The sequence below is a fragment of the Aethalodelphis obliquidens genome, unplaced genomic scaffold, assembly GCF_003676395.1.
Source record: "Aethalodelphis obliquidens isolate GAN/ISIS:26980383/991018 unplaced genomic scaffold, ASM367639v1 scaffold63, whole genome shotgun sequence".
Taxonomy (NCBI): domain Eukaryota; kingdom Metazoa; phylum Chordata; class Mammalia; order Artiodactyla; family Delphinidae; genus Aethalodelphis; species Aethalodelphis obliquidens.
This window is the reverse complement of record NW_020838007.1, coordinates 1181310-1206160: the sequence shown is the minus strand read 5'-3', so window position 1 is coordinate 1206160 and position 24851 is coordinate 1181310. Positions and strand designations below refer to the sequence as shown.

The window sequence follows — 24851 nt, the reverse complement described above, 5'->3', positions numbered from 1 at the left end:
GGAACCACAATTCCCGGCGTGCCCACCGCCCACTTCCGGGGCGGGTCCGAGATACCCGGAAGTAGTTACGGAGCTCGGCCGAGAGGGCGCGGTGTGAGTTGTGTGCCGTTGTTTTCCCTCGCTTGCTGGTCCTGCCGCCGCCGCCGCCGCCGCCGCCGCCGCCGCCGCCGCCGCCGCCGCCGCCGCCGCCGCCGCCATCATGGGGAAGCGACAGCACCAGAAGGACAAGATGTAAGTTGAGCCGCCGCCGGGAGCGGGCCTGTCCGCACTCTGCGCCGTGCCGAGTCCCTCTCGACGTCACTTCCCCGGGAGCCTCCGCCGTCCCCCGGCGGGGCGGCTCCCTCAGGCGCGGGTCTCTCGGGGTCCTGTCCCCTCGGCCCCTCCGCTCGCCAGCTCTGACCCCGCCGGCTTTCCCCGGGCGCGGTTCTCGCTCCCCAGCCTGCTCACGGGCTACAGCACCTTCCAATTAAAACAAACCCACCTGGCACCACCAGCTGCCACCGAGTTTCTTTGATTTTTTTTATGACAAGAAGAGGAACATCTGTGTCGATCGGCTGTTTTCTGCTTTCCCTTTGAAACCACTCCAGTCGGGCTCTGCCCGCTGCACTACTCTTGTCGTGATCCTGTAACTTCCGTGCGACTCCATCCGGGGGTCAGTCGGTTCTCAGTCCTCGTTTTGTTGGGCTTCTCAGCAGCGTAGGACGCGGCTGACCGCCTCTCTCCCTCTGAAGCCCTTGTACGGTGCCTGGGACACCACACTCTTTGTTTTCAGGCTACCTCAGGGGTCTTTCTTTGTTGGTCTCTTCTGCTGGATCCTCCTCCCCCCGTTCCGGACCTCCTACGTCTCCTCCCCCAGGCTTCCTCTCCATTTACATCCTGCCCGGTGGGATCTCTCCAGTCTTGCTTAGGACACCTCCACTTGGAGATCCGATGGGCTTCTCGAATTCAGTGTGCCCCACGGGGAAGCAACTCTTGATTTTCAGCACTTGAGCCTGTTCCTCCCCCATTTTCCCATCTCAGTGGTCACACCGCTCTCTCCTCGCTGGGGGTCAGAAGCCTGGGAGTTTCCCTTAGCTCCCTCTGCCTCCTGTCCATCAGTACGTCCTGCTGGCTCTTCCAGGAATTGACCGCTTCGCACTCGTCCACCAGTCCTCCCACAGGTGAAGTTGATGCCAGCTCCTTCTTGAACCTTTGTAGTCGCCCTCAGATTGGTTTTCTGCTGCCTATTGCTTGACTCTCTGCACACAGTAGCCAGAGTCATGCTTTGAGGACTTATGCTGGATCAGGGTCCTTTCATCCCGCCTGAAGCAAATCCAGAGTCCTCCCACGGCCCCTGAGGCCCTTTGTGATACGACCACCACCTGCGTTTCCATGATCAGTGGCCCCGTGCCCCCATGTGCACTCTTTTTCAGTGGCTTTGCCCTTCTTTGGGAACACACTAGCTTTTCTTGCCTCAGGGGTTTTTTTTTTTTTTTTTTGCAGTACGCGGGCCTCTCACTGCTGCGGCCCCTCCCGTTGCGGAGCACAGGCTCCGGACGCGCAGGCTCCGGACGCGCAGGCTCAGCGGCCGTGGCCCACGGGCCCAGCCGCTCCGCGGCATGTGGGATCCCCCCGGACCGGGGCACGAACCCGTGTCCCCTGCATCGGCAGGCGGACTCTCAACCACTGCGCCACCAGGGAAGCCCTTGCCTCAGGGCTTTTATACGTGATTAGTCGGCTTGGTCCCTCTGCCCCGGAAAGCTCTCTCCCCAGGTCTTCGTGTGGCCAGCTGCTTCTCATTGTTAACCCTGCCCTTTGGAGCAGGACCGTTTGGGTTTGCTTACTAGTTTGTGTATCCCCTTGTTCTCTTGTTTTTTCACTATGTGCCTGACACATAGTACGTGTTAAAAAAGCATTTTCCAAATGAGTGAAATGATTTCGGTTATCAACTTCTTACTTCCAGAGACTATTCTTTTTATAAAGAGGTGGTAGTAAGATTATCTCTCTCTCCAGGTACATTACCTGTGCTGAATACACTCACTTCTATGGTGGCAAGAAACCAGGTAAGGCATGAAATCCTTCTGTTCCTTTTGGTGTGTGTGTGTGGGTATAATTAAGGAATGATGTCTTCACAATGCAGTAAGTGTAAAAATGAACAGTTAATAAGAACATGGAAACTATAGTAGACAAATGGGTTGAGGACACAGTTCACAAAAGAGGAAATACACTAAACATAGGAGAAAATGTTTAATATTGGTGATTTTTTTTAACATAGGTTACAATAATATTTTCTCTGTCATGTTAATAAAGAATACAAAGAACGGGGACTTCCTTGGTGGCGCAGTGGTTAAGAATCTGCCTGCCAATGCAAGGGACATGGGTTCGAGCCCTGGTCCAGGAAGATCCCACATGCCGTGGAGCAGCTAAGCCTGTGTGCCACAACTACTGAGCCTGTGCTCTAGAGCCCACGAGCCGCAACTGCTGAGCCCCCACATGTCACAACTGTTGAAGCCCACGTGCCTAGAGCCTGTGCTCTGCAACAAAGACAAGCCACCGCTATGAGAAGCCTGCTTACTGCAACAAAGAGTAGCCCCTGCTCACTGCAACTAGAGAAAGCCCGCGTGCAGCAACAAAGACCCAATGCAGCCAAAAATAAATAAATTAAAAAAAAAAAGAATGCAAAGAGCAATAATACCTAAAGCTATCAAGGCTGCAGTCAAAAGAGCACTGTCATGGTCACTGGTGGAAGCAAAACTGGCCCAGCCTCTTGGAAAGCAAAGCCAAGAGGGAGCCCCACAGCAGGGGTGTTAGTTAGGGTTGTGGCAGAAACCCACCTGCGGTATGTACTTTTTCCTCTAAGCTCTTTCTTGATGTACCCCACGTTTTGGTTCTGTCTAGAGAAAGGTATTAGTACACAGCAATTTTTGCACTGGGTAATTTACATCAGCGTTTTCTTTTGTTTTTTTCTTTTTTTTTTTTAATCTTAACAGATTTTTATTTTTTTATCGATGTATTGTTGACCTGTAACACTGAGTGACTTCCAGGTGCACAATGCAGTGGTCTGATATTTCTGTGCATTGCAAAACAAAACCCAAAATAGGTCTAGTTACCGTCTGTCACTACACACAATTATTATTATTATTTATTTATTAAAATTTATTTATTTTATTTATTTTTGACTGTGTTGGGTCTTCGTTGCTGCACGTGGGCTTTTTCTAGTTGCGGCGAGCAGGGGCTATTTTTTGTTTCAGTGCGTGGGCTTCTCATTGCAGTGGCTTCTGTTGTTGAGGAGCATGGACTCTAGGCGCACGGGCTTCAGTAGTTGTGGCACACGGGCTCAGTAATTGTGGCTCGTGGGCTGTAGAGCACAGGCTCAGTCGTTGTGATGCACGGGCTTCATTGCTCCGCGGCACGTGGGATCTTCCTGGACAAGGCCTCAAACCGTTTCCCCTGCATTGGTAGGTAGATTCTTAACCACTGAGCCACCAGGGAAGCCCCCCACACAATTTTTAAGATATCATTGACTACAGTCCCCATGCCGTGCGTTTCATCCCCGTGACTTACATGCACTTTTTCTTAAAACGTAGTTGACTTGTTGATAGAGCACATACGTGAAATTTTTTACAGAGTAAGTTTTCTGTCCTTTATTTTCATTTTACACAGATATCGCACAAACAGATTTTCGTCGTCTACCTTTTGACCACTGCAGGTAAGAGTTTGGAGAGTTTAACCTTTCCCTCGTGATTGTTCTCGGGTACTCAACTGTTTGACAGTGAATCTGATCCCTGGAGATGCAGGTGTAGCTTCTGTCTGCGTTCTCCCACCCAGATCTTCTGTGGACTGGAAGAAGGGACCCAGCAATGGAAAGAAATGATGATGGTTTTCTGCTTGTTCTGTGTCTCCATTTATGTGCATTGTCTTTTAACCTTGTTCTTACCTACAGAGGCAGGTAGGCTCTGTCATCAAGCCTGCCTTATAGTTGAGAGAATCAGTGCTTCGAAGAGTGAGCTCCCTCTCCCAGGTATCCCATCTAGGAAGTGGTCTGACTCTGAGCCCAGGGCTTTCATGCTTTCCTTTTGGTCCAGAGTCTGAGTAGTAACAGCAGCCCAGAGAGTCCTGATACTGTGGCCCCTCCCCCTTCCCTGAGAATGCAGGTCACTGTGGGGGCGGGGAGGGACCCAGCTGCACAGCCACTTGGATGTCTCTTCCCACCCTTGTTAGACTAATGAACCCCAACACATTGGGGCTTGGGGGAGTGGGCAGGTCTGGTGGTCCCCATGGGCTTGAGTTTCCCCAGGTTTGAGCAGTGGTCAGCTCTGTCCTGGACACATGTGTCTACACAGCATTCTCCCCATCTTGCCCTCCTCTCCCTCCGACCAAAGTTCTGATACCATAGGTCAGGGTGAGCCTTGAGAGCTGACCAAGCTCTCCTGGTGATCCCACAACTGTGGTGAGGCAGGTCAGCCGATACCACAGGGCAGTGAGGGGGCAGGGGAGGCTGGGGGTGCAGCCGCTGAATCTGCCCAGGGCTTCCAGGAGGCTCCCCACGTGGTGAGTGAGGGCTTCACCTGTTTCGCTTGGCTCAGGAAGTAAGAACAAGTGAGGCCCAGACATCATCAGCTGCATTTCTCACCACCGCCACCAGTTTTGTCATCAGCCTCCTGGAAATGTAGTCTTGTAAATTGGTTCGATGGAAATCTTTGGTTCCCAGTTCTTCCAAGAGGTCTCTGCTCTGTGTCTCGCCCATTTTGTAACTACCTTGGGTTCTGGGTAATACGTGCTTTGAGAATGTGCCCTTCAGGCCCTGTTAGGAGAAGATGCATGTTCACTGTCTTGCTGTTTGGAGCTTGCCTTGTTGTTGGGTCCTGCTCTGGTCAGTCCCCAGCAGTACTACTGGGTTAGAGTAGAAGGTTGGGCCAGAGGGGGCGGTGGTGAGGACTCTCCACAAGGGCTCCCTGGGGCAGCATTCGGGGAGGTGACCCCAATGCTGCCAGGCTGTCCAGGTCCTGGTGCCTGACCTGTGCTGACCGAACTCATAGGTGACTGATATACAAACAAGCCAGGTCAGCCAGGGCTCTTGATGACTAGTGATGGAGACCCCATGCCAGAAGAAAAGGTTATTGGCTCAAGGAAGTCCACTGGATACCATCCTCCTCCACCTGTGGGCTCTGCTTTTCCTAAGCAGACCCTCCACGAGGCAGGAAGTGGCCTTCGACACCCATATCCCTGCACTGGAACTTACCCAGGGCTCCCGGGCGTCAGGTCTTGTCTGAGTCACTTACCCACTCCTTGGAAACATGGCGGGAACGGAGCCTGCTGTGCAGCCAGGAGCAGGCAGGGCTCCTCCAGACCATGGTAACCCCGCGCCCCCAGAGTCTCCTGCGATGGGAGGGGGCAGTGCTCAGCAGTGACCCTGTCCTTCCTCAGTCTCTCTCTACAGCCCTTTGTCTACCCGGTCTGCACCCCAGAAGGCGTCGTCTTTGACTTGCTGTGAGTTTTCCCTTGACTTCTGACTAACAGATGTGGTGAGATTGTTGACACCCACTCAGGAAGGGGCTGTGGGGCCAGCTGGAGTGTTTGGGCTCCAGGCAGTGCTGAGCCTGGACACACCGAGGTCCCAGCAGCCTTGGGAGCCCTGGATGGGCCTCAGGCATGGGGTGGCAGTGCTGCTGTGACCTCTGCCTGGAGGGGCGTTGGCCTCTCCCCGTGTGGGGGTCCCTAGTGCTCTAATTCGCACCCTGTACCTGTTAGAGTGTTAATGAGCGGAGTAGCTTTCACTTCATGAAGGCAGAGCCATAGTTGAGGCGCATAATTTCCTAGTCCTTCCCTTTGAAGCTTTATGCTCAGTTTTATGTCCCAATGTAAGCCAGCTTCTGTAATTGTCTCATAGTTCAGATTCAGTTTAGAAGATTTGCCAAATACTGCAAAGGAAAAGGGAAAATTGGCCATAATTGCATTGTCCAGGGAAAGCACTGTCAATATCTGTAGTGCTCTTCTTCTGGGAGTGTATTTGTGGTAACCTGTTTGAGATCATACTGTAGAAGATAGTTCAGGATCCATTTTTCACTCAGATGAGAGCTTTTTTCCCCTATGTCATTCAGAATTCTCTGGAAGTGTGATTTTTGATTCTGGCCCAGTATCTCATTGTATGTACGTCTTTTTCTGTTAACGTCATTTATCCATGTTTATGCATAACTAGAGTAAAAACCCTGAACATACTTTGAAGCCCATGTAGCCAGAAATATTCCCCCGTTTCCTCTGATGAGGCAAAAAGTGAAGTGGAGTGTAGCCCCTTCCCAGCTCCCCCTGGAGGCAGACGCCCTGCACTGTGGCCCTGTCGCCAGGCTGCACCCGCCCTCCCGCTGACGCGCACTGTCCTCTTCCCTTCAGGAACATTGTCCCTTGGCTTAAGAAGTATGGGACCAACCCCAGCAACGGAGAGGTAGGTGGCTGTGCAGGAGCTTTGGTGATGCCGGTGAACACCAGGTGTCAGGTACAGGAACGTGGTGGAGGACCCACACCGGTCCTTTCTGGAGTGTTCCCCACTTGTGTGCACATGTGCAGGCATCTGTCTTACCTCGGTCATGGACGCAGTTGATTGGTGACCCCACTGCCCCTTGCTTCCACCCCCGAGGTGTCAGTGCGTCCGTGCGCCCTCCTGTGGTGGCACAGTTCGGGGGGGCATTTGGAGTTCTGCTGTTGCAGATGGTGGTCACACATGCGGTGTACCCCTGGGACTGCTGGACGCTGGGGGCTGCGTTTTCGGCTTGGTAGCTCCTGGCAAATTGCCCCCTGGAGGAGTCGCACTGTTCCAAACTCTCATCAGCGGCGTGTCAGGGGAGATGCGTGTCCTAGACCCTCGGCAGCTCTAGGAGTCACCTGTCTCTTTGGGTGATGTAACTTGTGGGCACCAGCGTTCTGTGACGTGTACTCTGTGGAGAGTTAGGTTAAGCAGCTGTTGATGTGTCACACGTACAGGTGCAGGAGAGAATCTGGAGTCGAGTTCCAGCATACTTCCCTGCTGGACACCCCCCGCCCCTCCGCATGCCTTGTTGTAAAGCCCCAGGGCGCCCACTTTCCGTTCCTCCTGCTGCTCTCTGTTCACTTCTCAGCTTGCCTTCCCTCTGCCACATTTATTCGGTTGCACCCATTCACTCACAGAAAGGGGTTAGCCTTAGAAAGGGGTGCAGCATGGGGCCTGGCGCTGTGAGCAGAGTGGGACGGGATGCTCACCAGAGGAGGATGGGGGACCTGGGGACGTCTGTGGAGCAGTGCTATGGAAGCTGTGACCTGGGGACGAGGGGAGATGGTGGCAGATAGTCTGAGTTACATCGGGGGGGTCTTGCCATCCCTGGAGGGAGCCTGGCTTCGTTCTGGATGGGCTGGAGGCCAGATGGGTTAAGCTGTAGCGAGCTGTGATCTGGCCTGTTTGGAAGCCTGGCTCTGGCTGCTGTGTCGGGACCAGACCTCCGGGAAGTGAGGGTGGAAACAGGGAGGCAGCAGGGGCCGTGTACTTTCTGGGCAAGAGGTGCTGGGTGAGCCTGGGCTAGGGTGCAGGCTGAGGAGGTGCAGTGCAGGGGCTAGAGGTGGGCGAGCAGGGAGGGCAGGGCCTTCTGCAGACCCTGGAAGCCAGGTTGGCTCCCCCAGGGTGTCAGCCTGATAGAAGTCCAGCCTGCGTTGGGGGAGTGGCGGGCAGTGTGGTGACTGGCACTGCGGAGCTGGGAGCTGGGCTGGGTGGTAGTCAGAGCCCTGTCTGCCGGGATGAGGCCTGGTCAGCTCTGTGACAGACCCTGGGGGCCCTGTGGAGAGTGGAGGCTGTCATTGTCATCGTCTTTGGGGAGGCCCAAGAGGACCCGGGTGCGGTGAGGCTAGGGGGAGGGAGGGAGGTGGAAGAGGGGTGTGAGCAGGGTACTGGTCACCAGCCTCGGACGTGTGAAGTGTCGTGGGTTCAGTCTTTGCTCAGCTGTGCGCTTGTTACCTGTGTTCTGGAGGTGGATGTGTAGTCTGGGGCCCTGGGCGGTAGCCTTGTTTTTGGGATGCACTGCCTCCCCTGGGATCAGGCTGCGGCTGTGTCGAGGCTGGGGCTCGCTCCTCTGTTGGTGGGGGCTGCGCTTTGCCATCGCCCCCCAGCCCCCCGTGTTTCCTGATCCACCTCTGGCCCCCCTGTCCTCGGTCTCCTCGGTTACTGTGGCCAGCCGCTCCCCGGGTGCTCCCCAGCCCCACAGCATGCCAATCGCCTGCCCCCAGCCATCACCTCTGCTGCAGGTGTCCTGTCAGGGAGTCTGTGGTGCGTCCTCAAGTGGGGCCCGTGCCCCTCCTGGCCTGTGCCCAGAGTCGCCGCGGCCCTGAGGACCGTCCCTGTGGTGTCAGCTGCTGTGAGCTCCTGTCGCCTCCTGGGACCCCGGGAGGAGGGTGCTGCGTGTGGGTCTCCCTGGGTTGGCTGTGCCTGGGGCGGGCACCCACCATCTGTCCATAGGTGTGTGTGTGGGGGTGGTTGGCTAACGAAGGCAGGGCCGAGGTGACTCAGGGAGTGGGCACTGGGCTGGGTGCAGGGACTGTGCCAGGGGAGGGAGGACGTGGGGCAGAACTGAGTTCGGCCCTGGCGGAAGGATGCCCGGCGTCTCTTCCGCGTGGCCCTTGGAGCTGGCCCTTGGTTGCTGCAGGGCCTGTGCCTCCCCATCCAGGGTCTCCCTGCTGCCCCCTCGCTTCCTCTGACAGAGGCCTCCCCACTGGGCAGCTTTCCTCCAGCTGCTGGACTTTGCTTTATTGTCCAGGTTCCTGGAGAAGAGGTGAGCCGCAGACGAAGTCCAGAAGTTTTGAGAAAGGATCCCGTCCCATCCCCTCTTGGCATTTGCGTGTATTGACTCCTCTTCCCCCACGTTGTAGTGCCTGGTGTTTCTTGGGTCGTCACACAGCAGAACAGCAGGGCAAATGCCTGGGTCCCCACTGCCCAGCTGAGGAGATATTGATTTGGCCAAAAAGTTTGTTCAGATGCCTCTGCCCTTTTTCATGTGAGTTACTTGTTATTATTAATTACGCTTTTTTCAGAAACTGGACGGGAGGTCCCTGATCAAGCTGAACTTTGCAAAGAACAGTGAAGGTGAGTAATTCTTTACAGTCAGTTTTAGGATTGGCCCGCAGGACCCGAGGCCCCCGCCTCTCACCAAGTTTTTGTTCCTTTCTGATCAGGCTGGAGGCTTGCTTTTGATTTCTCAAAGGCTAATAATTTTTTCTTAAAGGTCCAGATAGTTGTTGTTTTTTTTTTGCGGTATGCGGGCCTCTCACTGTTGTGGCCTCTCCCGTTGTGGAGCACAGGCTCCCGACGCGTAGGCTCCCAACGCGTAGGCTCCTGACGCGTAGGCTCCGGACGCGTAGGCTCAGCGGCCATGGCTCACGGGCCCAGCTGCTCCGCGGCACGTGGGATCTTCCCGGACCGGGGCACGAACCCGTGTCCCCTGCATCGGCTGGCGGACTCTCAACCACTGCGCCACCAGGGAAGCCCAGGTCCAGATAGTTTAAAGCTGGGGTGGGGGTGAAACCTCCGTCTTGGGGCACTTCTTCCCACAAGGGCACTTGGGCCGTGTGGGCCTCCGGTGGCCTTTATGGGTCCAGCTGGGCCCCACGGGAGACAGGCCCTGCCTGGCTGTGGCTCTGGTCCAGTCATCGCTGGAGACAAGCTGCTCAGGCTGCAGCCCAGGGCAGGCGGCCGGGCAGTGGGTGTGGGGGGTCTGACGGATTTGCCAGGTGGCTCTTGGGCTGGTTTCCACTTGGCACTGGTCATAAAGCCCCAGTCCAGGCCTGGGGTCCTGCTCTGCACTCCTCCACACCCTCCATTGTTCTCATTGGCCAGACGCCTGCGCCAAGGCGACCTCCGTGGACACCCACCTTGTTCTCGGTTCTCTGTGGGCCTGGCGCCGTGCCCTGGGCGCGTGCGGGTGCTGTGGTTGAGGTCGGTGTTGGGGCTCACTGGGCGGGTGTGTTCCGGGAGATTCTGGAGCAGCTGAGGCTGGCCTGGCTCCCAGCAGGTGCCAGATGGCAGTGAACGAGCAAGCGGGCCTTGGTGACCAGGAGCACAGCACCCCATGGATGGTCCCTGGGTGCCATGTGGCTCCCTGCTCTGAGAGCGGGTGATTCGGGGAGGCCCTCGGTGTGTCTCCTTCACAAGTGTTTACTGAGCGCCTGCTGTGTGTGAAGACCAAGACAGGCCGGGTCTCTCCTGGAACGAAAGGGAGGGAGGAAATTGGAAATGAGATCACTGTAGTGCGTCAGGTGCTGCATGTAACAGGTCAGAGGTAAAGCAGGGTGAGAGAGGGTCACAGGATGACTCGCTGACAGGGTTTGAGTATAAATCTGGGGGGAGGGGGAGGAAGGGCAGGGGAGGGGAGCCCTGTGGGGATGTGGAGAGACCATTCCAGGCAACGGGCTCAGCCTGTGCAAAGGCCCCGAGGCACAGCCAGGAGTCCAGTGTTGCTGCATCAGGGTGAGCGGAGCGGGAAGCAGGGTCTGTGGTCCAGAGTCAGGTGGGATGGGGTGCAGAGCAGTCATGTGGGGCTCGGGTGGCCACGGGAGAACTCAGAGATTACAGCAAGAAAGATCTGACCTAACTTTGCCTTTTTTAAAATTTTTACTAAAAAAAAAAATTTACTAACTTTGATCTAGAGATTGCCTTTTTTTGGCTTTGTTTTGTCTTTTAATTAAAATTTTTTTTTTAAATTAATTTATTTTTGGCTGCGTTGGGTCTTCGTTGCTGCGCGTGGGCTTTCTCTAGTTGCGGCGAGCAGGGGCTGCTCTTCGTTGCAGTGTTCAGGCTTTTCTTGTTGCAGAACATGGGCTCTAGGCGCGTGGGCTTCAGTAGTTGTGGCATGCAGGATTAGTAGTTGTGGCTTGCGGGCTCTAGAGCGCAGGCTCAGCAGTTGTGGCACACAGGCTTAGTTGCTCCGTGGCATGTGGGATCTTCCTAGACCAGGGATTGAACCCATGTCCCCTGCATTGGCAGGTAGATTCTTAACCACTGTGCCACCAGGGAAGTCCTCTTTTTTTTTTTTAAAGACAGCATCATTTATTTTCTTTCTATTTTTTTTTGTTAATTAATTTATTCTTGGCTGCATTGGGTCTTCATTGCTGCATGTGGGCTTTCTCTAGTTGCAGCAAGCAGGGGCTACTCTTCATTGCGGTGGGCGTGCTTCTCATTGCGGTGGCTTCTCCTGTTGCAGAGCATGGGCTCTAGGTGTGTGGGCTTCAGTAGTTGTGGCATGTGGGCTCAGTAGTTGTGGCTCACAGGCTCTAGAGCACAGGCTCACTAGTTGTGGCACACGGGCTTAGTTGCTTCACGGCATGTGGGATCTTCCTGGACCAGAGCTCGAACCTGTGTCCCCTGCATTGGCAGGTGGATTCTTAACCACTGTGCCACCAGGGAAGTCCCAAGTTGACATTTTCAGGGATGTGAAAGTAGAGAGAATTCAGGACTTCCCTGGCAGTCCAGTGGTTGGGACTCTGCACTTCCACTGTGGGGGGGCCCAGGTTTGATCTCTGGTCTGGGAACTAGGATCCCGTGGTGTGGCCAAAAAAAAAGAAAGTAGAATTACTGTGTGACTCCCCCATATCCATCCCCAGCTTCAGCTCCCATCCATTGTCAACGTGTCTGATTTTACTTATGCTCGCATTCTGCACCTACTCAGGTGATTTTAAGCAGATCCTTGACATCATACTATCTTGTGCTTAAGTACTTCAGTGTACATCTCTAAAAGCTAAAGATTTAAGAAATAATAACCACAATACCGTTGTCACATCTAAAAAGTTAGTAGGAATGCCGTAGTATCATTGACTGTCCAGCCAGTGGTCAAGTTTCCAGAATGCTCTCATAATTATTTTTTGTAGTTTTGAAATCAGGATTTTTAGAGTTCATACAACTCAAGGTCTTTCATCTCTAAGTGTTCCCCTTTCTGCAGTGTTCTTGCTGGGACTTGAACAGGCTCCCTGGCTGTGGGCGGGTGTTGGTGGGGTGGGGCAGGGCACGGAGGGCAGCCGGGGCTGGTTGCAGTAACCCAGGCGAGGGACGCAGGAGGTACGGGGACGAGGCAGGGTCTGAAGGATGGGCTACTGGTGGGTGGGCAAGGGTGACGGATGCCCGAGGTGGAGAGGGAGGCCAGGTAGGCTGGGGGCTGACAAGGCCGACTTTGCTGAGGAAGACCCTGCAGGGGTTGGGTCTTGCGGGATGAATGGGAATTCATGCTCTTGGAGGAGGAGCTTGAGCTGTGGGCTGTCCCTCGGGTCGCCCTAGTTGTGCTGACGCAGGATTCCGCCTCTCCCGCTCTCTGACCTTGGCTCTCTGACCTTGGCTCTCTGACCTTGGGTGTGTGCCTCCTCTCCAGGGAAGTACCACTGCCCTGTGCTGTTCACCGTCTTCACCAACAACAGCCACATCGTGGCCATCAGGACCACTGGCAACGTCTACGCCCACGAGGTGGGTCCTTGGGGAGCCCCAGGCCGGCTCATGGGGTGAGAGCCACCGGCGCATCCAGGAGATGGCAGGGCCTGCTCGTGTCCTCCAGACTGGACCGGGGCAGTTCTGCCCACTGAGCAGGTCCTTGTTCCCTGGTGCCCCCCACAGGCATCGGCAAAGACCTTGGAGGGACCTCAGTTCCTAGTGCCGCCCCAGGGGATCACATGTTGTTGGGGGGGGGGTCCCGATTTCCACACCCGTCCTGCTCTGGGCCTGCTTTGGGCTGGGTGCAGATGGCAGGGCTGTGGCCCCATGATGCGGGAAACCCTCCCTAAGCCTTTTTCATGCCCATCCATGGAGGTTGGCCCCGCGGGGCTCTGGGGTCATGGATTCGGGTGGCTCATTGGGAGACAGATGTGTGACAACAGCAACCTGTCTGGGGCGCAGGAAGCCCCGCCCCTTGGTGGCACATACTTGTCCCCCCCACTTGGTCCTTTCCCTACCTCTGGGTGGGCTCTGGGCTGCCAGGTCGGGGGGCAGGCAACGTGACAGCGGACTTTCTCCTGGCTTTAGGCGGTGGAGCAGCTAAACATCAAGGCCAAGAACTTCCGAGACCTGCTGACCGACGAGCCCTTCTCCCGGCAGGACATCATCACCCTACAGGTGGGTGTCCCCTTCCCTGCCTGCCCAGGGACCACCCACCCAGGACCTTGGCTCCTCCTGCCTCAGTGGTCTCGCAGCCCCCTGCCTGTGTAGCTCCCAGCTGTCCCGGCCGTTGGCAGAGCCCCTCCCACCCTCCCTGCCCTCAGTCACCCTGGGCCTCCACACAGGCAGCCTGCTCAGTCCGGGGCTCACTGCTCCCCTCTGAGGCTGCCCCTGCCATGTCAGGGCCCTCGTCTCTGCCCCCAGAGCCACCTCCATGTCCCAGCAGCCCCGTTGCAGGCCTGAGGGCTGGGGCTGGTGTGCTCAGGACCCAGGGGCGAGTGTAGGGTGTGCCTGTAGGTGTCAGAGCCCCGAGTGAGTTCATGAGAACCCGGCCCTAGAAAATCAGGGTGTCTAGATCCTCCTGTGTGGCTCATCCCGTTCTAATCAGAGGCCGGTGCATGGCTCTCCCCAGTGATGGGCTCGCTGTCCCCAGGGCAGACCGTGGGGTCAGTCTGGCAGCCGGGCTGAAGGGGGGCGGCCTGCAGGAGGCCTGGAGGTGGGCACCCCACGTCCCGCGCTAACAGCCAAGGGTGCTCGGCTGTGTGCGGGGAGAAGGGGACGCAGCTGGCTGAGCCGCCATCTGTGCCACTGTCCCTGCCCCACCCCTGCTCGTCACCCTGCACAGGGCACAGTCCCTGCTGACCTGCAATGCCCATGCAGCCCCCAGCCTCTCCCCTCCAGCCTGGTCCCTCTGCCGGTCCACCCGTCCTTTGCTGCCCAGCAGCCACACGGCCCAGGATGGGTCTGGCTGTGGTGCCAGGTTCACTGCCACATGTGTTCTTTTTGCCATAGGACCCCACCAGTTTGGACAAATTCAATGTCTCCAACTTCTTTCATGTTAAGAATAACATGAAAATAATAGACCCAGGTATGTATGGCCAGGGCTGGCCCGGGTGCCAGGGACTTAGGTAGAAGAGCCTGTGCTCCTGGGTGAAGCCCCTACCTCCCTGGGGCTTGAGTGTCTGGGAGTCTCACCCAGGTTTTCACAGATCTTGCATTTCCTGAGCCCACGCTCCATTGTTCTGTGCTGGGGTTGGCAGACCACCCTGGCCCATGCCTGCCATCGGGGGCCAGACATGTCGGTGCCAGCCGGGCCATCACCATGGTGCCCGGCCTGGCCATCTCCCTGCCACCCCCGCACCGTCAGGACTTGGCTCTAGGTCTCTCAGAGCTGCTTTCTTTCCCATGTGTTCGGGGGCCTGGATGGGCCTTCTCCTCAGAGATTGTGTCCCACCACAGGGATGGGCCATTCGTGCCGGCCGCTGGGTGGGTATGGAGGTCCCATGAAGGGTGGTGACTTCTCGTGGCCAGGGGTCCTGTGATGCGAGGTTGTGACCCCTGGGGCTGGGGCCGGTCTGGGGACAGGGCAGTGGCCTCGCTCTTTCTTCCCCCACTGGGTCCTCCCTGGGTTGTTGTGACCAGGAGGCTGTGACTGTGACAGAAGCTCTGGTCATTTCAGACTCGTTTCCCGGCCGGGGCTCAGTGGCTCTGGCCTCCTGTCCCCGTCACAACATCTGGGGATGCTGCTGGGTCTCGGCTGCTCAGGGCGACTGTGCTGTTTTGTAGATGAAGAAAAGGCCAAGCAGGACCCATCTTATTATTTGAAAAACACGAACACGGAGACCCGAGAGACGCTGCAGGAGCTCTACAAGGAGTTCAAAGGGGACGAGATGCTGGCGGCCACCATGAAGGTCCCCGAGAAGACAAAGGTGGACAGGTTGAACGCTGTGAGTAGGCAGCAGGCCTTGCCGCTGCCCTCTTTGCCCCTTGGGGCACTCCTGGGGATGGGGCTGCACTGAGGCTGGCCCGGCAAACCTGGGGCCACGGACAGGTGTGGCCGGCCCGGAGCAGATGTGCTAGGTGGACAGCTGCCCGGTAGCTTCAGTGGTTCCTCGCCCCACAGCTGCCTGGGGTATGGGCAGAGTCACTGCCCTGCGAAGCTGGTTACTCGGTGCCCAGAGCAACCTCAGGGGTGCCAAGCTGCTGGGGGGAGGGAGCCAGTGGTACTGGGGGTACCTGGCACCCGTCCTTACCTTCTCGTCCGACACAGCCCACGGTTGGTCCTGGGACCCCCAGTTGGCAGTGAGGGCACCAGGATTTGCACCCTGGCTTGTCAAGCCCCCCTTCCTCTATTCAGGCAGGACCTGGTGAGCTGGGGCTGGGGGACCCTGGGAGGGGGGACCTCTGAGGTGCCCCCCTAAAGAACTGTCCAGAAAACTAAGCGTGCTAAAAAAAGAAGGTTTGTTGTTTATGATCTAATCCCAGCTCTAACACGATGGTTCTTAGAATTTTGGTGTATTTCTTTCTCATGGGAAGAAACTTTTTTGTCCTTCTGTTTAGAGGGAAAAAAATCGTTTATCGAGGCTTATTTTTTCCTGTAGGGACTTAACACATTTAAAAAGAAGCTCCAGTTCTTGGTGCTCTGAACCCCAGAGATGCCCAGGCTCTGCCTGGTGTGTTTTTCTGGGTTTCACTTAACGTGAGAGCTTTGGCAGCCAGGCCTTCAGCCCAGTTGAGACCCATGGGCTGCTGGCTCACTGTGCCCCTGCTCCCTGGGCCCTTGGGGAGAGGCCAGTGTGGGCTGGGCTGTCCTGTCCCCCTTGGTAGACCCCTGCAGGTGCCTGTGGGTGGTGGTCAGGGACACCTTCCTGGAGGAGAGGCACCAAGCAGGGCCTGAGCCGCGGGGTGGCCTCGGGCTGAGGAGCCACCGTGGTTTCTTGGCAGGCCCACTATTCCACCGGGAAGGTCAGCGCCTCCTTCACCTCCACTGCCATGGTTCCCGAGACCACGCATGAAGCAGGTAGTGGCCTTTGTCTCCACCACCAGCATTAACAGCGGCCAAGGGTGGGGTGCCCTCGTCCATGCCCTTCTCAGCGCTGCTCTGTCGCGCCTGGGCTTTGTGGGCTCGTGGGCAACTCAGGAGTGGCCAGGCACGGCCCCTTTTGAAAGTGGGCTTGTGCTTGGGATAGGGGCGGCTGTCCAGGGGGCTCCCTGGTGATGGGAGGCCCTCCCCATGCTGGGGCCACCCCACCTCAGGCTCCAGCCCAAGTCCCACCTTGGCGTTGCCCCCAAGCCCCCTTCCTCTCCTGTTCTTGGCTGGTCGGGCCCCCCTCCCCCCAGCCCTCCCCTCCCTACATCGAGGAGCCGTCAGGCCCCGCTGCCCCACCCTCCCCGATGCCCCTGGGGGCTCCGGGCCGCGGGCAGGCAGGCAGGCAGCTCAGGCCTTTGCTTGCAGCTGCCATTGATGAGGACGTGCTGCGCTACCAGTTCGTGAAGAAGAAGGGCTATGTGCGGCTGCACACCAACTTGGGTGACCTCAACCTGGAGCTGCACTGCGACCTGGTGGGTGAGGTGGCCGCCTGTGAGTGCCTGGCTGCTGGGCCTTGCAAGTCCTTCATCACTGTCGGGGCCGCCTTCCACTGCCCAAGGGCCCTGGGGGTCCTCGGTACCCTTCCCTGGCCGCCATGTGCCTCAGCGGAGCACCTTGCCTTTTTTGTAGACGCCAAAAACCTGTGAGAACTTCATCAAGCTTTGTAAGAAGCAGTACTACGATGGCACCCTCTTCCACAGGTCCATCCGAAACTTCGTGGTGAGTGCTGTGCGCCAGCCTCCCAGTGCCCACGTGCGGAGTCCTGCAGTGACCCACGTGTGCCCGGGGGCCAGCTGGCCACACCAGGCCTCCCGGGGGTGAACCAGGAGGGCCCCATTCTCACCAGGAGCAGCTGGGGGACGGGGGGCAGGGGGGCTGAGGCTCATGGGCACGGCTTCTCACTGGCTGGTTCTTCCTGCAGATACAGGGGGGTGACCCCACGGGCACAGGCACAGGTAGGTGCTCGTGCTGGGCCCCTGGGAACTCTGGCTGCGCCACAGTCTCTGAGGGCAGGGGCGTGGGGACTCTGATAGCCCCACGTGCTGTTTCCTCATTCCAAGGTGGTTGTGAGGCCTCAGCCACAGATGAAGGGTTGGGGGCACGTTACCTCCCACTGGGCCTCCAGGGGGACCCCCTCTGTCCACAGACCAAGGGGGCCTACAGTGGGTGGAGGTTGGGCCCCACCCTGGACGCTGCCCCTCCAAAGCCCCCCTTAGCCTGCCAGCTGCTTGGGCCAGCTCATCCCTCACCCTGTGTGGTGTGAGCAGGAACCACCCGTCTCCTTGGCACTTTACTCCCTGTTCTGTGGGCCGGGCCCTAACCAGGGGCTCTGAGGGCCCTGGGGCTGCGGGGGTGTCCTGCGGAGGGGGGGGTTGGTGATGAGGACCCCAGGGATTGTGCACGGGTTTTTGAGCTGGGCCGCATCCCAAGAGATGCGCTCAGCTGGGACCTGGTCATTCTTGCTGCCACGTGCCCCCTCCTCCTCCAGGGGGGGAGTCGTACTGGGGAAAGCCCTTCCGAGACGAGTTCCGGCCCAACCTCTCGCACACGGGCCGCGGTGTCCTCAGCATGGCCAACTCGGGGCCCAACACCAACAAGTCTCAGTTGTGAGTCAATGGGCGGTCATGGGAGGGGCCCGGGGAGGGGGTGGCTCCTGCACGTTCTCCGTCAGCCTCGCCCTACATATTGTGCCCCCGACCCCGAATCCAATCCAGAAAGTGTGGGGACACGCGCAGACCTGCCTGAGCACTGGGCCTGTGCACCTGCACGTAAAACGAGTCAGCCGGCAACCCCACGCCTCGTGGTGGTGCCTGCGACAGGCCAGGGCGGCACCAGATGTGGGTGTGGATGTGGATGCCTGGCCGGGGGGCAGAGACCCAGTGAGGGGTCGGGAATTCTACTGTGAGTGTTTTGGCGTTAGATGCCCGGGTCACCCACCTTGGTCCTAGTAGGTCTAAGTTTTGGTGCTGAGAGGGTGAGAACAGGCTAGATGTACAGGCTTGGGCGGCCTGTGTCCAAGTGTCTGGGGGGTGGGGGCCTGTGTCCAAGTGTCAGTGGAAGGTGGGGGGCGGCGCAGGGGAGCTGCAGGGCCTCAGAGGAGAGTATTTTCCCAGGAGCCACACGCTGCCTGCGGAGGTTGGTTTGGGCCACATGGCCACTGATGGCGCGTCGAGGACGGTTTGGGTGGCGGGTCGCATGCACCTTTGCTGGCTTCACCTGCAGAGCCGCCTGGCTTGGTGGAATGGGGCCCCAGGTGGAGTGTTTCTCTCCCGCTCAGCCTTCTCTAGGAGCTTTATGAGTTCATCTACGTTTCTTGATTCATGATTCTTAAAAATCCTTAATTTTTTACCTGTGTTCCAGATATTTTCCCAGACTTTAAAAATTTCGGGGAAAGGTGGCACATGTTTTTACATCTCTCCTGTGGCATTTCCCCTTGTGCTTCAGGAGTCCCCAGTGCCATCGTGCGTTGTGTCTCGGGGAAGTTGTGGAAGGCTTTGGTTTTGGGATCTCACTTGTCCGTGGTGATTGTGTGTGACGTGGGCACAGCGTTTGTTTCCTCCCAGTTGTGCTGGTGTCACTCAGAGCAGTCCCCTCCCCAGGTGGATGGCAGCCTTGCTGGCAACTGAACAGTCAGGATGCCCGTCACGGTCTGTCAGGTAGCTAGTTGGCCCCTCGGCCATTGCGGGCACTGGTGGAGTGGGGAGGGGCCCCCGAAGGGCGGAACACGCCCTCCTGCCTGATGGGTGGTCCCCTGTCTTAGGTGACTTGTTCCCAGTGATTTCCCTGCTCATCCTCCAGCGGAGCCCCTGAGAGAGCTTCCCACAGAGAAGGCACTTCCCGCCAGCCATGAGGGCCTGGGGTCGTCCTCCTCGTGCCCCGGCACTCGGCACCTTCCTGTGGGAATTGGCTCTCACTCTGTTTGTTGTTCCTTCCGCCAACGTTACACTTAACCTGCTCACACCAGCTCCGCACTGGGCTCTGCAGTGAGTTCCAGGAGGTCCACCCTCACTATTTGTTTGCACGTTGCTTTGGCTTTGATTGCTTATTCTCTAATCTGGATTTTATTTTAATTGGAGCGATGTGACGTGTGTTTTATTTATTTATTTAATTAAAAAAATTTTTTTGTGATGTGTGCTTTGGAACAACGGACGTGCGTGGGGTAGTTTCCATCTAAGGATGTGCCTTGACTTCTCCTTGGATGTCTTCTATCTTCTAATGCGATTTTACAGTTTCTTCACATGGGTCCTTTGCCTTCCTGGATAAAGCAATTCCTTAAGGATTTTGTAGTTTGTGATATTTTTGTAAACAGATTTTTTTTCCCCTAATTCTGGGTGGTTATTTTTCATGTAGAGAAAAACTATTATTTAGGCACTTTATCAAATTCTCTTATATTTCCAGTAGTTTACTGAAACTGTCTTAGGCTTCGTAGACATTCACGTTATCAGCTTGAGGGGATGTCCTCTCCTTCCTGGTGCAAACATGGTCCCCTCACCATCAGGCTGTGTGTGGGAGGACATGGGCTCTGTTGTGTCACCCGATCAGGTTTGCTGTTGGGCCTACTTTTTCAAGCGAGGTTGCTGAGTTTGCAGATGCTTTCCTGTAGCGTCTGTCACTGTAACATATGCTGTTTTTCTCCCGGAGGCTGTGGGCCAGCCTTTCTGCTGTGTCCGTGTGTCTGTCCTGGCCAAGATTGTAGACTGCTGCTCCCTCCACATGGGGGCCGGCCTGGGTCATCTGTGCAGGTTTGATGGGGATCCGAGTACCGTAGGAGCTGCCCATGGGGCGAGGTGGCTGGCACCTTCTGGGGGGACAGCTGACCAGCTTTGGAGGTGAGGCAGCTGTCGTGACCTTGCTGGGCAGGGACGGCCGCAGAGCGTCCTGCTGACCCTTAGGTGGGCTTTGCTGCTCCGGCCAAGCACTGATTCACATTTTGCTGGAATGGGACTCACCCATCTCTGGATTCTCAGCCTGTGTCCATGCATCCCCCTCTCTCCCCATCCCTGACCACATCTGTGTCCGTTCTTCCTCAGGGCTCACAAGGGTTGTCTGCTCTCACTTTCTCTGTAGTTATTTTCAGTTTCTACTTCGAATTGCTTCTTCCTGGTTTCTGTTCTCTCCTTTCTTATCGGCCTGTGCGTCCCCCGCCCACTGCTTGCTGGTGGCTGGTGGTTCCGTCTCTCTCATCCTGGCAGGGCTATGTGGCAGGTTTCTTAGCCCCATGGGGCTGGGTGGGTGCTCTGCATGCTGTTGGCAGGGCCGGTGGTGTCACCTTTTATTATTATTTCCAACTCTGCTTAAATAGCCAGTAAAACCGCTGCTGGATTGGTGGCAGTTTTCTCTTTTTATTTCTAATATTATCGGGTGTTTTGTCTTTTCAAAGAGCTAATTTTAGACTTTATTTCCTTTCTGTTATGTCTTGGTCTCCCTTTTGTTGTTCTTCTGTTTTCCTCCTGTTACTTTAGGTTTATTCCATTCTCTCTTGAGTTTCTTTAACTGTGTTAGAAGTGAGAATAGGAGACCTGCCTGGCGGCCGGAGGTCGGGGATGCACGATTCCGCGATTTTTGACGTCTGGCAGCCCGATGGGCTTGGAAGGCGTGCGCTCCCTGGGCAGCCGCTGACGCGTGTTGATGGAGCTCGGTCCCGCACGGGCTGTGGGGATGTGGGGGCATTGCTGCACTTCTCTGGGGACTGCTCCATGTTGCGACCATCGCCACACTCCCTGCCTGTATCCCTTCTGTCTGCTTCCATCCTTCTGCTTTTGGCCTTGTAGAGTCTTGAAGTCTTAACGCAGCGTCTTCCGCAGCACACGCCTAGATCTCGGTTTATTTTAATTCAGCCTGACAGTCCTGAGCGTATTTAACTTTCTAGTCACTGTGCTGCTTCTGGTGATCTTAATTTGTTTTCTACTTAGTCTTTTCTTCTATTTCTTTTTGTTTCCTTCTTTTCGCTCTCTCCTGGTTTGGAACTTAGACGTTTTCCTTGTGGCCACGAAGTACATCCGTCTAATGTCTGAAGTTACTGGTTAGCGCCCCCTCCCCCCCCCAGTCAACCCGCCGGCTCTCACATCCGTGTCCTCGGGGAGTTTAATTTGCCTTTTTTAAAAAATTAATTTATTTATTTTTGGCTGTGTTGGGTCTTCGTTGCTGCATGCGGGCTTTCTCTCTAGTTGCGGCGAGCAGGGGCTACTCTGTTGTGGTGCGGTGGCTTCTCTTGTTGCGGAGCACGGGCTCTAGGCGCGCGGGCTTCAGTAGTTGTGGCACGTGGACTTCAGTAGCTGTGGCTTCTGGGCTCTAGAGCGCAGGCTCAGTGGTTGTGGCGCATGGGCTTAGTTGCTCCATGGCATGTGGGATCCTCCCGGACCGGGGCTTGAACCTGTGTCCCCTGCATTGGCAGATGGATTCTCAACCACTGCATCACCAGGGAAGCCCCCTAATTTGCCCCTTTTTATACCAAATTAAACATGAAGATTTTTGAGGTTGGCCCTTGTGTCCCTTTCCCATGTGTGTCTGTGTCTGGACCCCTTCTTGCTTGTTGCCTCCTTTCTTCCGGGCTACAGTCTGTGGTCCTGTAGTCAGTCTCTTGATGGGACGGGCTGTGGGCACAGCGTCGGCCCAGTAGGAGGTTGGCTGCGGTCAGGCCTGGAGGCAGAGCCCCTGCCCCTTCCTGCACGGCCTGGTAGGGGGCCGAGGCAGGCAGGTGGGGAGGCGCAGGCTCTCCCTGACCATCCCTCTTTCCCCAGCTTCATCACCTTCCGCTCCTGCGCTTACCTGGACAGGAAGCACACCATCTTCGGGCGGTAAGGAGCTGCACATGAGGTCTGTGTGTGTCGGGGGTGGGCGGCTACCTTCCCCTGGGCTGGGCCTGCTCCCACTTGCCCCGTCTGTGTCTCTGCACAAGTGGGGGCTTGGGGCTTCTCTGGCGGGGGATGGGGGTGGGCAGGGAGTTGGGCCCTCTGGACCTGAGACCCGTCCCAGTGGCCTACCCAGCGCCCTGCCTGCACCCTCAGGCTCTCCCTTGAATGGTCCCGAATCTTAAAGCTGGGCCACATCCTGTCTCTCTCCCCATCTCCTGTCTGGAGCTCGGTACCCATCCTGTGAAGGCCCAGATGGTATTTCCAGCTCTGTGGCTTCATGGTCTCTGTCACACCCCGTCTCTGGTCGTAGCACAAAATCAGCTACAGGCATTATGAGCGTGGACGGGTCCCGATCAATCTTGTTGACAGAGCTGGCAGGCAGCTGGACTTGGCCACCAGCCGGGCCCGGGGACCCCGCCCCTCATCTCTGGGTCCTACTGGCTCCTTCTGGAGCCACTCTGTGCCCCTGGCCTGCACAGGAACATGGCCTTTGGGGGTGCCCTGCCCTGGGCACATTCTCAGGTGCCCCATCGCTCTGCTGCAGGGTTGTTGGAGGCTTTGACACACTGACGGCCATGGAGAATGTGGAGAGTGACCCCAAAACTGACCGCCCTAAGGTATGTGCCCGGGAGCATGGGGGCTGTTCCTCAGGCTTGGCACTGGGCAGGCCCTAGGCGGGCTGGGGGCATGCGCCGGCTCTGCTCACCCCCTCCCGCCCCCACCAGGAGGAGATTCGCATGGACTCCACCACAGTGTTTGTGGACCCCTACGAGGAAGCCGACGCCAAGGTGAGGGGGGCACTCGGGGCCCGTTCCGTCCCCAGGAGCCCCACCCGGCCCAAGGGCTCCAGGCCAGACACTCCCCTGCCTGCCACAGATCGCTGAGGAGCGGAAGAAGACGCGGCTGGAGGCAGCGGCCCTGGAGAGCACAGCCAAGACCAGCCAGCCCCAGCAGGGGAGCCAGGGCCCCCAGACGTACCGCCAGGGAGTGGGCAAGTACATCAGCCCGGTGGTCACGTGAGTCTCCACGGTGCTCTCCCTGCACTTACCGCCAGGGGGTGGGCAGCCGGGGGCACCAGCATGAGCTGGCTGCTGGGGGCGCCTTGGTGCAGGGTGAAGGAAGGGGGGGTCGGGGCCTGGTACCCACATGGCAGCTCTCGTCTGCTGCTTCTCTCCCCAGGAAACGGGTAGCAGAGGAAGAGCCCTCCACCAGTGCAGCTGTCCCCGTGGCCAAGAAAAAGCCCAGCCGAGGTTTTGGGGACTTCAGCTCGTGGTAGCAGGCTGGCTGCTCTGGATTCTGGTAGGGACTTGGACTGTGTCCCGAGTCCCGAGTTGTCTGCCCTTTGAGCTGCAACTCAATAAAGCTCTGGTCTATTGGCCTGGGTCCTCTTTCCTGGCCTTGGGAGTCCACGGGCCACCTCTTCTCTCCCTGGGTAGGACGGCCTGGCCCTGTCTCCACGTCTGCTCCTCTGCCTCAGTCAGGAGGGTGAAGCCAGCTGGCTCCCGCTGTTCCTGGCAAAGGGCGAGCAGAGGTCCTGGGAGCTGGTGTCTGTCGTCCCCCCAGCCCCTGCCAACTCCTCTCCAGCCTCAGGGCCTGGCCTTGTGCTCACACACGACCTGGGGACCTGCTCGGTGGTGTCTCTTTCTACTGAAGATCTTCAAAGCCTGCCCTTTCCGCGCCCTCCATCCCACAGTCCTCCTGACTGTGACGCTGCTCCCTTGGCTTCCAGAAGCTCCCATGGAAGCTGAGGGACAGCTGCCTCCTCCCAGGACCCGTCTACTCCCTCTGCAAGGCCAACAGGGTCATCACTGCCCTCCCCTACTCAGCACTTGTGTCCTCGGGTCAGAAGGGCCACCACCCCCTTGGGCTCTGGTCCCGTTTCTCTCCTTTCCTGCCTCACCCGAAACCTCACGTCAGTGAGTGCCAACAGCTCTTACTTCTAGAAGGTACTGTGGCTCTTTCCGCGTCTCTGCTTCTGAGCCCTGGGCCTGTCTCACCTGCCTCCTCTGAGCCTCATGTGCAGGTCCCCACAGATGGCGGTGCCTTCCCTGCACACGGACCCACCGTGCAGCCCGTCCTCCGAGGCCCCTGCCCATGACCATCAGCTGGGACCTGGGCTCGACGGTGACCTTTCCATTCCCCCGATGCCTTGGGCCAGGCTGCTGTCCCTCACGTCTTCCCAACCCTCTCCATTGAGGGGCTTACACGCCCGTGCTGTCTCCGGGAGCTGGGGTCACGGGGAGGAGGTGGCCGGGCCTGGTGACGGCCAGCCTAAGTGCCCTTGTGGGCCACACAGGGACGCTTGCCTAGGGCGCCTGGACCCCCAGACTGGGGGCTCCACCCTCAGCAGCTCCTTGGCTACCCCGTCAGGTCACGAGACCCGTGATGCCGCTAACTAGGAGACATTGGATGTTGGAAGCTTTATTTTTAAACCTCACAGACAGAGGACGGAGAGCCGGACGTGGGGCCAGAGGAAGCCTGTGCATGTGAGCTTGGCAGTCCTGCTTGAGGGGCAAACCTTCGGGCTGGCCTGGGCTTCTGTCCATCCGTCTGTCTGGCAGCCATGCCCAACTGCCCTGAGGGAAGGCCAGCCACCCTGGGCTGCAGCCCCGCGGTGCCACCCACAGTGAAGGACAGGCCTGCCCAGAGTCTTTGACAAATGAGGGTTTACATTTCTGTAGGTCGTTTTGAGCTTAAATTGTAGTTTTCTAGACATTAAAAACATTCAGATTTTGTTAATTCCCTGGTGAGGTTATCAGGTAAATTTAAACGACTTTTTAAACAACTCCCATTTCTGATCCCTCCTAATATCTGACAGATGCCATCAAGAATAAGCATTAAGGTATAAAAATACTGTATATGTACTGTGCAGAAGACATTACATAGTTTAACTTAAATGCATTCATAATCCTGGCATCACCTCCCACTCTTCGCAAGGAAAAAAAATATCTTAAATAAATAAAAGTCACAGGGTGATATTTACTGTTTAGGAATTTAAAAG

General features: G+C 57.1%; 1 protein-coding gene across 1 annotated transcript; it reads left to right on the top strand.

Annotated features, from left to right (window-relative positions):
• Positions 1–65: 65 nt before the first annotated feature.
• Positions 66–24636, top strand: PPIL2 (peptidylprolyl isomerase like 2). Its single transcript, XM_027088825.1, has 22 exons — positions 66–147; positions 199–231; positions 1993–2042; positions 3643–3688; positions 5407–5469; positions 6370–6421; positions 9028–9079; positions 12351–12442; positions 12995–13084; positions 13919–13994; positions 14693–14853; positions 15851–15926; positions 16362–16468; positions 16626–16715; positions 16918–16951; positions 17485–17602; positions 21737–21793; positions 22395–22467; positions 22576–22638; positions 22727–22866; positions 23030–23149; positions 23287–24636. Exons 2-21 carry the CDS (start codon positions 200–202, stop codon positions 23124–23126), a joined length of 1569 nt encoding a protein of 522 aa, XP_026944626.1. The 5' UTR covers positions 66–147; position 199; the 3' UTR covers positions 23127–23149; positions 23287–24636.
• Positions 24637–24851: the final 215 nt, after the last annotated feature.

Coding starts and splice junctions, on each gene's coding strand:
- PPIL2 (XM_027088825.1), top strand. CDS start 200: ATGGGGAAGCGACAGCACCAGAAGGACAAGAT. Junction 14,854..15,850: donor AGGTGGACAGGTTGAACGCT/GTGAGTAGGCAG, acceptor GTTTCTTGGCAG/GCCCACTATTCCACCGGGAA. Junction 21,794..22,394: donor AAGCACACCATCTTCGGGCG/GTAAGGAGCTGC, acceptor GCTCTGCTGCAG/GGTTGTTGGAGGCTTTGACA.